The sequence below is a fragment of the Plectropomus leopardus genome, chromosome 15 (assembly GCF_026936395.1).
Source record: "Plectropomus leopardus strain MGB_pleo_1.0 chromosome 15, ASM2693639v1, whole genome shotgun sequence".
NCBI lineage: Eukaryota > Metazoa > Chordata > Actinopteri > Perciformes > Serranidae > Plectropomus > Plectropomus leopardus.
In genome coordinates, this window is record NC_142190.1 from 26355834 (window position 1) to 26370129 (window position 14296).

General features: G+C 40.2%; 1 protein-coding gene across 1 annotated transcript; it reads left to right on the forward strand.

The window, feature by feature from the left end:
* The first annotated feature begins 281 nt into the window (after positions 1 to 281).
* On the forward strand, positions 282 to 11258 carry cchcr1 (coiled-coil alpha-helical rod protein 1). The gene is made up of 19 exons (XM_042499379.2): positions 282 to 661; positions 1210 to 1501; positions 1605 to 1772; positions 1904 to 2021; positions 2254 to 2448; positions 2616 to 2779; positions 2878 to 2992; positions 3201 to 3311; positions 3885 to 4028; positions 4697 to 4807; positions 5073 to 5179; positions 5328 to 5440; positions 5540 to 5612; positions 6578 to 6696; positions 6813 to 7001; positions 9143 to 9244; positions 9410 to 9543; positions 9618 to 9759; positions 9854 to 11258. The coding sequence occupies exons 1-19, from the start codon at positions 592 to 594 to the stop codon at positions 9982 to 9984; spliced, it is 2598 nt and encodes an 865-aa protein (XP_042355313.2). The 5' UTR covers positions 282 to 591; the 3' UTR covers positions 9985 to 11258.
* Positions 11259 to 14296: the final 3038 nt, after the last annotated feature.

Genomic DNA, 14296 nt, shown 5'->3' on the forward strand with positions numbered 1-14296 from the left:
GTGCCAGTCAAACTCGCACGCTCCTCCCGTGTGCAAAGAAACTGTGTGTTTACGTTGTCCTGAATTTCGGCTATCAGGTAAGCCGATACCGAGGTTGTGTGCTTGACTTGATGCGCCTCTGATTAACTCAGCACCAGCCAGTATAGCTGATGCGGGGTTTTCGTGGTGGGGGTAAGATCTGAAGGCAGCCTGAGAGAAATGACATCCTGCAAGACAAAACTCAGGGAAAAGGATAACAAATTCCGGTGAAGTTTCTTTCACTTTCCCGTGATGCACAGCGCGAGTGTAACATTTGGCAGTTGTGTTTGACTGTTGAAGTCATTTCATTATAATAAATTAATAAACAGACATATTTGACGGGTTACTTCGAGTATTTGAGATTTAACTGACGTGTAAATTTAACGTGAAAAGTTGACCAGCAGAAATTGAACAAGGAAAGTACTCAAGAGGTTACCGTTGCACACCGTAACTAAGGCAACCACTAGTGACGTGACCGCGGGAGAATAAACTCGAAAAGAGCACCCAAACACTCCGGGACTGTTTCTCTGTTTAGTTCGCGTCTTCCTGTCAGTAATAGCGTTTGTGCTGAACATGGAGAGACATAACGTGGGAAGAGAAAGGCTCATAGTACCTACTGACTTTACCACACCAGCGGTTTCCAGTAAGTTTGTTGTTTTAGACGCATTTTTGGTCTACACTTGCTCGTAACGCAAAATGTTGAGTTATAGCTAACGTTAGCCTACAACGTGACATAGCTTATTTTGCTAAGTTTGTCTGCAATTGTCAACTTCAGCGTTAACTTATTACCGTAAAACATAATAATTAAATTAATAACCTGTTGCGTATTTAACCACTGAAATTAACTGGCTTCTATGTGGGACAGGCGTCTATATGGTACGGGCTTTTGTTTCCTTTCACACAAAACTGTTGCCCAGCAAAGTTAGAAATATAGTGAAATGCGATGTAGCCACACCGGGCTAATAAAAGTGACTGGGCGTTGGGTTTACATTTGAAGTTTTACGGTGTTAACAAGAAGTAGGGGAATACAGTTGTCATATCTAACTTGGAAACTTTCTGTCCAGTGTTAAAGACAGTTTTTTTTTAGGAAACTTCAGAAATATTCCATTGGCATTGGACCACTAACAGTTATACAATACTAGCCTTGTTAAGGCATGCACGCCCATAAACATAATTTACTTTGCTATTTAGGGAATACGCAGGAGGACCTAGTGCCCCCATCGCACTTCACATCAAGTGTCCACTCTGCTGGAGCACACAAAGGTGTTGAAATTGCAGGGACACCACCACACATCTGCATAAATCCAGGTGTGACATCCGTACCATCAGGAGATCCCAGATCTGCCAACCCATGGCTTGCCATCACTCAGTCACAACAGGAAATCTTTGAACTGAGGAAAGAAAATCAGAGGCTCATGATATTACAAGGGGAGAGCATAAGGGGAGGAATCCCTGTGGATCACCTGACAGACCGTAGGGCAAGGTGTTCTTCATAATATGTTTTATATAGTCAGAAGTATTATTATTGTCTGTCAATAATAGGTGGTATATTGGGCACATGAATAGCTTCTCTTCCTCAAACACAGAAGTTCAGAGAGAAGTGAGCAGTGGTCCAGATGGGAGTCAGAGTGGCGTCAGGAGGCAGAAAAGCACAAGGCTGATGCTGAGAGGCTGAAGGGCCAGGTGGAGGCTCTAAAGGAGTCTGCAGAGAGACACAGGGAAGAGATGAGAGACAGAGACAGCACCCTGAACAGGTATGAGATATGCTTATGTAAAGCAGTCGACGTATTTCACATGTTGTAACGATAAACGTCTATGAACATAAACACTGAATGAATGATGAGTCATTTAGAAGATGCTTAACATGGCATACTGTCTTCGACAGACAGAGTCATGAGTTGGAAGCAATGCGTGAAGAGCTATGTAAAGCAAAGACTGATCTCAGCCAACTCAGAACAGAGCTCACTCACAGCAATGCACAGAAGGAGAAAATGAGCTCTCAGGTAATATTTTTACCAACAAAACATTTCATTTTGACACTGATGTTGACGAAGATCACCTGAGAGTTACTAGTGTCTTGTACTTTTTACAGTTTGTAGTCTGCTGTTTTAGTAGTCTTGTGTTCTTAAAGTTTTACAGTCACTTCACAGTTTTTGATCTAGCAGGTATTACTATGATTAGTTTAATATGTATGAAGATTTGATTTAATCAATTGAACATTTTTATTTTTTGCAGCTTGAAAGAGTAAAGAGAGAATCTGGTCATGAAATTACAAAGCTGAGGAGAGATTTAGCGAGGAGTAAAGAGGATGCCCAAGAGCTCGCTCTGAGGGCTGAGATGGCTAGGTTACAGGCTGCGGAGGAGGCCAAACAGCAGACTCTCCGACTGTCAGAACAGCTGGAGGAAATGCAAAAGAAGCAGGAGGTGGAGGTGTGTGGCAAATATCTCCAAGGAAATTTAAACAATTATAAACTTTTGACAACTGATTTGAGTGATTTCAGCTCAAGGCCCTGCATTCAAGAACCCATGTCAATAAAATACCGCCTTATTATCTGTATGTCTTGAAATTTCCATTGTTTGGCTCTCTTCACTTTTAGCTGCAACGGCTGAATGCTTCCCACTGTGCAGAGGTGGGTGCAGAAAGAAATACAATCAGTGAACTACAGGACAGACTTCAATCGATGACCTCCAAAGTGCTGCAGCTAAAAAGCACTCTGATGGAGGTATCTACTGAGAGAGATGGGCTGAAAGAACATTTAAGGTGCCACATTCAATATAAAACCAAAGAGAACTTAACATTTGTAGCACTTTGTAGTCAGATTCACTGATTTTTTGAAGGGGATGTTGTTTATTTTTCAGCCAAATGGGACAAGCTTTTGAGACACAGTCGGCAACACTACACAGCCTCAGAAATTACATCGGCCAGCTCGCCCCAGAGAATGGAGAGAAGGAACAATTAAATAAAGCTGTCGAGGTGAAGACAACATAAACTGCATTGATTGCAATCAGCCTACTGTAAATTAATTGCACAGTGAAAAAAACTCCCTTCATTTCTTTCTTTTCCCAGCAGGTTAAAAAAAGCATTGTGGAGAAAATAAGTGTTACATTTATGAGTTAACGTGAATGTTATAACAATTCATCCTAGAATGTTGACTTTCTTTCTCATATCATCTGTTTTGTAGAGGCTGAACAAAGAGAAAGCTGCGCTTCAGATGACCACAGAGCTTTTGACCGTCAGGCTAAACTCTTTGAATGAGATACTCGCCCTCCAAGAAGAAAAAATAGTGAATAAGGTGAGTGTCACATAGCAATCCAGGGTACAAGCCCGGTGTATGCTGATAACACATGGTGTGCAGTAGCACTGCTGCTTACAGGCTCCCTATGCAGACCGATCAGCTACCCATCATTGTGTGCACTTGACTTTAGGCTGTAAAGTTTTCATTTTAGTCTTATGTTAAAAGTTTGTAAGTAAGTGTGGATGCACTTTATGGATCTCCTGCAGACCATTTTGAAAAGCAGACCACAGGGTTTAAGATTGATGATGAAGCAGCTCCTGACAGGATGGCAAAGCCCCGCAGGAGTAATTCAGTTGGCTGAACACTATTCAAATGTTGTGTGTATATATATAGTATGACTCTGCAGGTGACATATAAGCTTATTTTTTCACTTTTGGTTGAAAACTCTTCTCTGATAGTTTGTAGATGTAGCTGTGGGTAGAAAGGAAAAATGATTCTTTCATTCAAAAAAGAAAAAGCTCAAGTATGATATGGAAAACAGCAAGACTAATTTGTGAGCAACAGGTACTCATGCTATGATGTATTTTCTGAAGTATTGTGTATTTTTACCACACGCTTGTGTTGTAAAAGACTTTGACAGGCTCTTTTGTGAAGAATGGATCTGATGACCTTCAAGTACTGCAGCTCTGGAGAAACAAAGTGTTCAAGTTGTGTGTCCAACTTCGCTCAAAGGACATTGAATTGAGAGGAGAGAAGGATGAACTTCTTTCAAAGGTAAGAAAATGGTCTTCTGTTACGCTTTGATTTTTGTATTGTTTTTTTGCCACCAAAATGGTGGAGGAAATTGAAAGGAGGTGGCAAATTTAAGACAAACTACGCCAGTGTCCTGAGCGCAGTTATCAAATTCAAGCATTAAATTGGCAGCATGGCGAAAAAAAGGACTAGGTGGCATGAATTTCTGACAGTTATCTGGCTGCCATCAGTAGTGAAGCACTTGCTTTTGCATGTAGTGATGTGGCCTGACCTGTGGTGTTCTGAGTTAATAATAATATACAGAAAAATAGCAGTCCACCTTTGACCTTCTCTTACCTCTCTCTATCTGTCTCTCTCTCTCTCTCTCTCTCTCTCTCTCTCTCTCTCTCTCTCTCTCTCTCTCTCTCTCTCTCGCTCACTCACACACACACACACACACACACACACACACTCTCAGTGCTGCTAATTCCTATTACAGTCGGTTCGGATGTGGGTGGTTGATTAGAGTATATGAAAATGATTGATTGCTATTAGCCCCCTGCCTCCCCAAGGTCCCGTCACGTCCTGTTGTAGCTTTAAATATTCACAGGTAATTATCACTGAAGCTACGAAGCCCCTAAAATGGCAACCAGGACAGACATAGAAAATAATGTCCACTATGTTTAAAATGTGGTTCTGTGTGTGTTTAGGTCAGATTCATGGAGCAGCAGCTCCAGCAGGAGCAGCACCGAGCTAGTGTACTCCAGCACAGTCTTGATGACAGGATAGCTGAGCTGGACCTGGAGAGAGTGGAAAAGGAGGTTAGTACCAGAACAAGTGATGTGATTTACGTGGCTGTCTGAAATTTTGATGATGCACAATAAATTTGTGGCTCCTTAGGAAAGTGATAAACACTCTTGCATTTTTACCACAGCAGAGGATGCTGACGATATGAAAACTTTGCTTGGTTCCAACAGCAGTTGAGGTTTTAAGAACAGCAGCTGGGCACGACGACATACTCAAAACTGAGCATCACAGTAAACTGGTATACGATACACTATTAAATGTATGTGGTTTTCTTCCCAGACTTTGAAACAGGACTTGGCCCAGGAGCGAAAGGAAAATTCACAGCTCCAGACACAGAGACAGAAAGAAGAGGCTGAGCTAAAAATCCTGACAGAGGCAGTGCGAAGGTAAAACACATTTATCTGGATTAAACAATGAGAGGATTAGGTGGTAAATTAGAGTCATAAAAGAAAAAAAGGTAATTGTTCTTCTCATTGTTGAAAGATTCATTAAAGTTAATGCTTTATTGTCACACATCCTGGCTGTGCCTTACAGGTTCAGTCTGGCATTTGAAAGCAAGGCGGCAGAAGTGGATGCAGCTCAATCAAGGCTCAACGCCTTCACCCAGAGGCTAACCTTTGCAAAAGGACGAGTGGAGACAATCCAAGGTGCGGTCACACTGGAGGTTGATGGTGTGGTTGCAGTGCTTCAGTTTGAATTGCATATTTATGGTAAAGAAAGTGTGTCACAATGTTTTTGTTTTTCAGGTTTGATCATGAGGAGGGCGGCTCTGCAGAAAGTTCAGCAGGCCAGTAAACAGGCAGAACAAGCTGCTGACAGGTATGATGCTTCACCAGCCGTTTTTACATGATGAATGCACCTAAACAGTCTTTACCCAATGCAAGAATATCTTTTTGTGTCTGGCTGTACAATAAAGTTAGCCAACCACTACATTAGAAAAACAGCTTTCTTATTTAAGTACTGACATGAGTCTTTGTGCAAAGAATTTATAAATTGCTGCAGTAGTGTATGTTTCTTTTCACAAATATTTGTGAATATGTGCTTTTTGAGAGGTTTTGCAATGATGTGTTTCATTGCAACTAACTGCATTTTTTAACATTAATTGATCACATAATTTACTCTATAATGGCAAAAGTCATTCAAAATGCAAAATGTGCATAATATTGAGCCCAGAGTTAGGTCTTAAAAATGCTTACCTATTCTGATCAACAGCCCCAAAACCCAAAGCGCTCAAATTAAAATGTGAAATGAAGAAAGCTGAGCACCTCTTTGCACTTTGTAAGCTGTAAACAGCAGATGTGTCAGTACTTTTACTTCCTAAATGATGAAAATGAATGACTACTGGTCAGACTTGGAGTGCATTAATTATGAGAGAATTCATTTAATCCAAGAACCCTTTCAGCACTAATTTGGGGAATTAGTAAGAATTCTTATTATAAGCTTAATGTTTGCACTGTCCAAATAACTAGGCATAAAAACAAGACGCAAACTGACATGACATGATCTGTTTCAGCTTTGTTAGGGTGTAAACATGGCAGGGGAATATGGCTGATTTCAATACTGCTTTATTAGTACAAATATTTTGCAGATGCACTGTAACAACATAACAATTCAACGGTGGTTTGCAAATTCAGTTTTGTTGTTTGTTGGGTTATTAGTCTACATGTAAAAATAGTTTAGAGTTTGCCTTCCTCTGTTATACACCATGCAGTTGCTTCTCCGCCTCTCTGCTTGACTTTCTGCTCCTTTATTTGCTCTGCCATCTTGTCTGTGTTGCCCTGCAGCATCACAAACCTTCAGACAGAGCTTAGTTTGGTGTGTGAAGAGAGAGACAAGCTCACACAGGAGCTCAAAAGAACCCCCGAGCTCATCGAGAAAGCTCTGGCTGATCTCAAAGAACAGTGTGAGCACCCTTACAACTCCCAACACCTTATTATAACACATTATCTGTTTATCTGTTTGGTATCTATGTTTTGGCAATGTATGTGTCTCAGTTTACCTTTTGTACATCCTCCGCAGATGAAAGCAAACTGAGCCGGCAGCAGCAGGCGCTGGAGCAGAGCTCGGTGGAGTTCCGGCAGGCTGTGACTGGCAGAGAGGAGGCCGAAGAGAGCCTGCAGCAGATCCAGACCCAGCTGCAGGAGAGCAAGGTCAACCTGGAGAAACTCCGCTCTGAGCTGCTCAACCAGCAGGAGCACAGCGAACGTGGTGAGGCAGCAGCTACCTTAAGCCGCATGACTGTTTTTTCAGCCTTGACTTATCCAAGGAAAGCATACTAAGCACTCCTGCTCTATTTCAGAAATGCCCTTCGTCACAGTGTCCACATAGTCACACCTGGCCACTGCGGTCTCCTCGGTAGCTCCACTGGAGCACTTAGGGATTAAAGGACATGCTCAAGAGCACCTTGACAGTAGCTGATCAGGGAGAGTTACTGAGTTTCCCTAATACCTCTTTTTCCAGTTGGTTCAAAGATTCAGCCTGGGTGCTTCTTGGCTTTAAACCAGCGTTAGGATATGGTCACAATTTTTCTGTCGTATGTCGTCAGGTGGCCCCTGTATGTTCAAAAAAGCATGTTGCCACTTTTTAAGTAAATATGCCGAATTTGTTGGCATCAGTTGCCTGTGTACACACACATCCACTAGTCAGAGAGCATCATTAGCATTGATTTGTAGTCTTATTTGTGCCCACCTGATGAACGCAAGTTCAATATCCACTCTCCTCTTAACTGTGTTTTGCTTTACACCTACTCCTGAGGGAAATATCTGGCTCTTTAGCTGCTAAATGCTCTGCTATTTTTACCAGTAAGTTGCTACCTGGGTCTGTTTGGTGTTGGAGATGTAGTGTGCAGTGGGTGAACCAAAACAGTAAAGTTGTGGGCTAATAAAAACAAACAAACAATGGCATGAAAGTTGAGGGGAAGCGTAAAGTAATCATTTTCTCTGTGGGTTTGTTGTTGTGATTTACTCCATTCATATACATGGCATCATGGTATCCATTGGTAACATAAAAGTATTGAGTATAGCTGCTTTAATGACGCAGATATCAGTTTCAGACTGCTGAATTTAATTTCTGTTAAAGTGAGAGTGTGGGACTTTGTTTGTGTAATTACTCTCACTGCCAGAGGGTAAAGACCACTGTCGTGCATGCTAGGGGTTTTTCAGGGCCAGTACTGATACAGATTTTCATTAGGTAATGAGACCGATAACTAATATTTGCAACTCATATAAATTTACAATAAAAATGAAAATCTTTCTGTTAACATTTGGAATTTGGAATATAACAAACTCCTACACAAAACTTAGTTTAAATGCTTTTAGCAAATGTTTCATTAAAACTGAAATGTTCAACATCATATACAGCAAGATCTCAGCACCTTTTTTTATAAAGTCAAGTGAAAATTTAAATAGAAAATGAATAAATATAAAGTTCCTCCCATGCACACTCTCGCTTTCTTTGCACTTTTTAATTAATTAATTAATTAATTTTTATCATCGATCATTTAAAAAAAAAATACAGATACCCAAAAATGTCGGTCAGGCCGATAATTTTTCAACCACTAGTACATGCCTATAACATGCCTGTAGGTGAGCCTGCCGCATGTCCCCCGCCCCTAGGAGAGCACCATTCTTCTTAGATTTTTATCCGTCCTCTGAACGCTGTTTTTTTTTTTTCTGGAGCATCCACTCCAGAAACTTCTTTCTGTTCCTCAGAATTTGCCTCCATAGCTGTCACCAAACTCGTGCTCTGTCACTATCATCTCTCCCCCTTCTTGCCCTGTTTTGCTTTGGCTGGTTGACATAAAAATGCATCTCTTTGAAAGTTGCCACATACACCAGGACTCCAGTGAAATATACACAGTTTTTCCAGGTGGGGATCAGTTTGATCAGCATTGTGTGTATGTGTTTGGCGAGGACTTGAATGTAACCGATGTTCATTTAGATGTAAAAATCCTGCACTCCAGCTTTAATTTCTAGGTCATAATTAGCTTTGCTGTGTATTCCTCTGTTCTTATTTAAAGAAAAGGTGAAGTAATGTTAGACTGTAGCTTTGATTAACACCCCCCCCCCCAAAAAAAAAACCAAGAGGTGCTTTTTCTGATTGTTAGGCTTCTGCTGTGTTGTAGTCCTTTATGTGCTGCAGGAGTTGGATTGTAAAAAACTGATGAAACTGGAATTTATTTGATCAACTCCTTGGTTGTGGAGGTCTTGCAGTCTATGAAAATTTACAAACAGATGCAATAAAATCCAGTTTATCGCCAAAAGTACATAAAAATACATTAAACTCTGTTTTCCAGTGTGTGTGTGAGATACTGTATTGAGGAGTGGTGCATTTGTTTTGTTCCCCTTTAGCCCTGCAGGAGAGAGTGTCTGAGATTGAGGACTGCTGTGCTGAGAAGCTGAGAGAGATGGAGGTTCAAGTCAATACTGCCAGGAGAGAACACACCAAAGCAGGTAGCAGGATTAGCACCATGCTATCTCAGCCCACAGCAGCTTATCGTAGGGGGGGCTGAAGTCATTCTGTAATGCAGACAGTGATCTAATATGATTGCTATTGTTTACAGAGTATATAGCAGCATTTCCCTGTGGCTTTTGATCTGTCTGTGTTGTCTCTTGCAGTTATGACTTTGCGGCAGTTTGAGAGAGAGGCAGCAAGGAAACACAACGAGATGAGAGAAACCCGACAACACCCAAAGAGGGAAGTCCAGAATAAACAACTCAAGGAGACAGAAAGAGACAAAAAACTACTGCTGGTAAGAATTTTAAAAGCAAAAGACGGTTGTGAAAATGTTTCTGTCTGACCTCCTGTGACCTGTATCTGTTCCAGGCCAATGTTGCAGAGAGAGGGCTGACAAGTGAATATACAAGAGCTCACACAACAGCTCTACAAAGCTCTGCTGCTTCCGCAGAACATAGAGAAAAACCGTCAGAGAATAGTCGCTCCGTGGGAACAAAAGTACCTGCAGACGGTGAGCAGTGTCCTAACTCATCATGCGTCAGACACGTCCTAACATTTACACAGACATGATTGATCTGACCGATGGCCTGTCTGTATCCTGTCAGAGAGACTTCTGTCTGTTCTGGAGGAGCTCCATTCTCTCAGTGCTGCAGTGGTAAACAGCTCTGAAGACTCTGCGGAGGAGGAGGGACAGAGTGACAGCGTGGGACCATCCACAGGCAGCCTGCACAGCTGATACCTGATGATGACTCACTGGAGCCAGTGAACGCACCTTTCATTTGTACAAAAAGGTGGGCAGTGTCGGAAAAAAATACAGTCAGTGGAAACAATTTGTTTGAGCCAAATATCAGAAAACCAAGCATGTCATTGCTACGGGGTGTCTGAGAGGAATTATAGCTATCTAGTACAGACGGCTTTAATTTAATACAAACATAAATTCAAGTTTATAAAATTCTTCCGTACTTTTTCTACGTATGTCCCCAGGGGGACTGTTTTTTTTACAGATAATACTGGACAGACATTGGCGAGTCTTTAACCTAAAGGAATGAAAGGTTTAGATGTTTATGCGAAAAGCTAGAGTTTCAGTTGCAGAATAACCTGTTTTTTTTTCATTCTCTTGCTTGGACTAAATCGCCTCACCAGTAAGGCTGTATTCTGCACTTAAATTTCTTTTACTCATTTTAAATTATATTTCCCCTCAAAACTGGCCCCAAAAGAGTTTGAATTATTCTAATCAAATCGATGAAATGCTTAAAATATATATTTATACTACATATAGAATGAAATAATTTATGTTTTTGACAAATAATTGGAGAGTTTGTGATGACTTAAATAAATGCAAAGATGAGACTAGATTTGTCAATGTTAGCACAAGATAAAAATCCACATCCATCTATAAAATAATGGACATAGCTACCATGACATCACCCATTGGTTTGAAGACTGCTGCTGCTGAGCCTCAAGTTTGGCATTTCGGCTGCCGCCATCTTGGATTTTTGGAGCCAGAAGCGACCATATTTGGATTATATGGTGGCGCTGTGGAGGAGTGAGGGGTGGATCTGACTTAATCTGACTTGGTTATGCATAACTTTGGACCTTAATAAAATGTAAACGGGTGAGTTATATAAAAATTCACCCTCCGCATACTTATCCCTGATGTTGATATTAGCTGTAGAGACCAAAAGCATATATTTAGTACCAGGCTGTAAATATGTTTATTTGTGTAAAGTTAGGCATTTCAACATGGGGGTCTGTGAAGATTGACTCTGTTTTGTAGCCAGCCTCAAGTGGCCATTCGATTCAACTGCCGTTTTTAGCCCTTCGGCTTTGGCTTCATTTTTCAGGTTGCCGTTTGATTGTATCGGATATCAAAGAAAAAATAACTCGGTTGATAGAGTTCTCGTTCTGCTGATGTGAATGGAAGTCTCATCTGTTGACTTTGATGGTGGAAGTTTATGTGATGGTCCAAGTCTTTATTGGTATGAGTTAATAAAGTCTTTCATGTTGCAATTTTCTGGCGTGTTTTGCAAAATATTGATGAAGCAATCCATGATTTGATAAAATTCTCAATTTATTACCACTGCTAATTTCCATTAGCAAAGTCAAAACCCATATAAAGATGAGCAACAAATATAGCAGAGTTTTTAATAGGTGAAATCTTTAAATAAAATGACATTTTTGCATTTAAAGTTTGACTTTAAAATGCACTGGTATTTCTCAGGTTTATAGTTAGCTGAGGGCTTGGGCTTTGATATGAAAAAGCAGCTTTTAATGTGATTGGTGCATCTGCCCTGTCACTATATATATTACATAGGGACAATGGGAAGACCTGTATGATTTCGTGTTGAAGAAATCAATATTTTCTATTTGAAGTCCCTTAATAGAGGTCAATTTTAAAATGACTCTGCAATCACAGGATGGATGATGATAAACATCATGATGAACCAGATAATTGTGCTATTTGTCATGTTGTCATGAGTGCTAATACATTTTGCAGTAGTTCAAAGTTTGGAGCCTCTGGGTGAAAACATCTCACGGAGGGAGAGCTGAGCGAAAATAGAGAAGGAAAGTCGAGACTTTATTAGTGTTTTCAAAGAGCATCAAATATAATTTGCAGAGACACACTCATTTCTGGAGAGGTAATTCATCACAGCAAGCGCAGGATGAATGCATCAAATTAGATTTTTTAAAAGAATATTATTGGATTTCAGCAGTGCACTCTTGCTTACATCTGCTGCTTAAGAGTTTGCAAAACAGCACTATACAATTTGTATTGTGCTGTATATTAAGCCACTGATCCAAAAATCAATAATGTCACCGATGACACAGTGAAGGAATAATGAACGGTCCAAACTTGCTTGTATAATGGTGGGTAATTTTAAAGAGATGTTACACGCAATCTAATATCTAATCTTTGAACATTTGTGTTTTTGTGAGAAGTACTTTGGATCCCATCATGCATTAACATCATACATTTATGCAGAAGCAGTGTCATATCAATGCCACTGTTATATAAATGATTGTGAGTCATGACTGCAAATTTTAAGCCTACTGCTGGGATAAAAAAAAAGAATTACGTAAAATAAATCATAAGTCACCATGGCAGTTTAAAACCAGCAGAGGGCGATGTTGTCAAAGGCGAGAGCAACTCATACAGTGATTTCCAGCATTGTTTTGAGCTATACTTTGTAAAGTGCAGTTTCTTCATTGGAGTATTATAGAAGACAGTGGATGATTTCTTAAGGATATACATGTGATTCTTACCTGCAGTTTCAAACAGGCCAAGAATGAGTGAGAGTGCCTATATGCCCATATAATGAAAAGAAACCTACCATCTGTATTATCTGTAATTACTTCTTGAATCAATCTAAACAGATAACATGTCCAAAACCACTTAATGCTGTTTCTCCACAATAGAAAAACAAACACAATTCTTGTGAGAAACTTGAAGCACAATGCAAATATTTTTGCTCTGTCCCACGTGTTGCAAAAATATGCATTACAGCATACAGCCTGAAGAAATGCATTTATCCATCTTGACCGCCTCAGAAATGTGCAGAGAATTGCATAGTGGCAAGTGAATACCATGGTTAACCTGATGAATAATTTAGTAGAGCATTGCAATCCAGACAAGACATGAAGCAAATGAGGTAATAAAAACCAATCAATAAGCTCCCAAAGGATTTTTATTCACAATTCAGAATTAATGGAATGTAAAATGAGCGGTTCAAGCAAACTAACGTGCCAAGCAACTGTGTTTTTTACATATCTGACTCCAAGCAGTACTAACATGCTATGTTAAAACGTGTGTTGTACTTGAATAATCATAAAATTTATGAACAGATCAGAAACAGACTTTCTTAGACGTATACAGTTACTCTTTGCATCTTTTTGTTTTGCTGAAATGTGACAACTGACCTTAAACCAGTTCTGTGACCGCTGTGTGTTGGTGTATGAACCCTCCTTCCTCTGGTTCTGAGGCTGATACTGTGCTGTCAGAGTGCAGCGTGTCAAATCCGAACATCTGCTGTCATCGGCCCTGCCTGTCATCAAGTGTCTGCATCAAGGTTCAGTCCTATACACTTCTTTTCTGGTATAAGCTGACCTGCAGGTTCTTTCCACTGTTGGGATGTTGTAGAAAGAATTTTGCCCTTTCGCTTAATGTTATCGGTTTATTTTCACTAAATGATTAATGGCCTTATTATTGCTGAACCTTGCATCAAATATTTATGAGACAACATGTAGAAATCAGTTCTTACAAATAGGTTGGGAATGGAAAAAGAGTGCTGTGTTGTCCTGTTGAGGAATATCTGCTAAAGGTCAGGTGCTCTCAGCAAAACTTTTCCATGGCTCCTCACCTCTCACCTCTACCTATTGATTTACTTTCTCTAGTACTCTTACTGTCTTTTGGCTGCTGCAACAACCAAACTCCCCTGCTTGGGTTTGATAATGGTTGATCTCATTTTAACAGATGATCAGCTTTCTATTGCAAGATTAGCTTGATGCTTTATTTAAGGCATAAATGCACAGCTTATTGCTTAACTCTTTGCTGTCAAGTTTTCTGTCTGATTCCCTCGCTTGATAAACTTCTGTCATAGCCAAAGTTAAACTTCACGTGTCTGAAGTGCTGTGGAAACTTAATCATCTGACTGTAAAAACGTTCTGTCACACTTTGCCAAATGTCCCCAAAGTCAAGTCCTCTTGGGATCAGTCCTCATTCAAGTTAGCTACAGCCAGTGACTGGAATATGTGACAAAAAAATCCATAAAACTGGTTAATTTTTACCACTGTTTATTCTCTCAAGGACATTAGTGTTGCTCCTCAAACATCTTTTATAGAAGATAACAGTAATCTGCCTTGTTCTTTGCCACCACTAATATTTAATAATTTAATTTAGAAATGTGCACTCTGGAATGCTAAATCCTGTGCAGTTGTAAGATTAGAGGATTACAAGCTATAACCCCCCCCCCACCCCATTACTTCTTTAGTTTGCATCTTTGCAAAGTTCTTGCAGGCCGGAGGTCAGAGCAAACTTGAAGCAGTGCGTG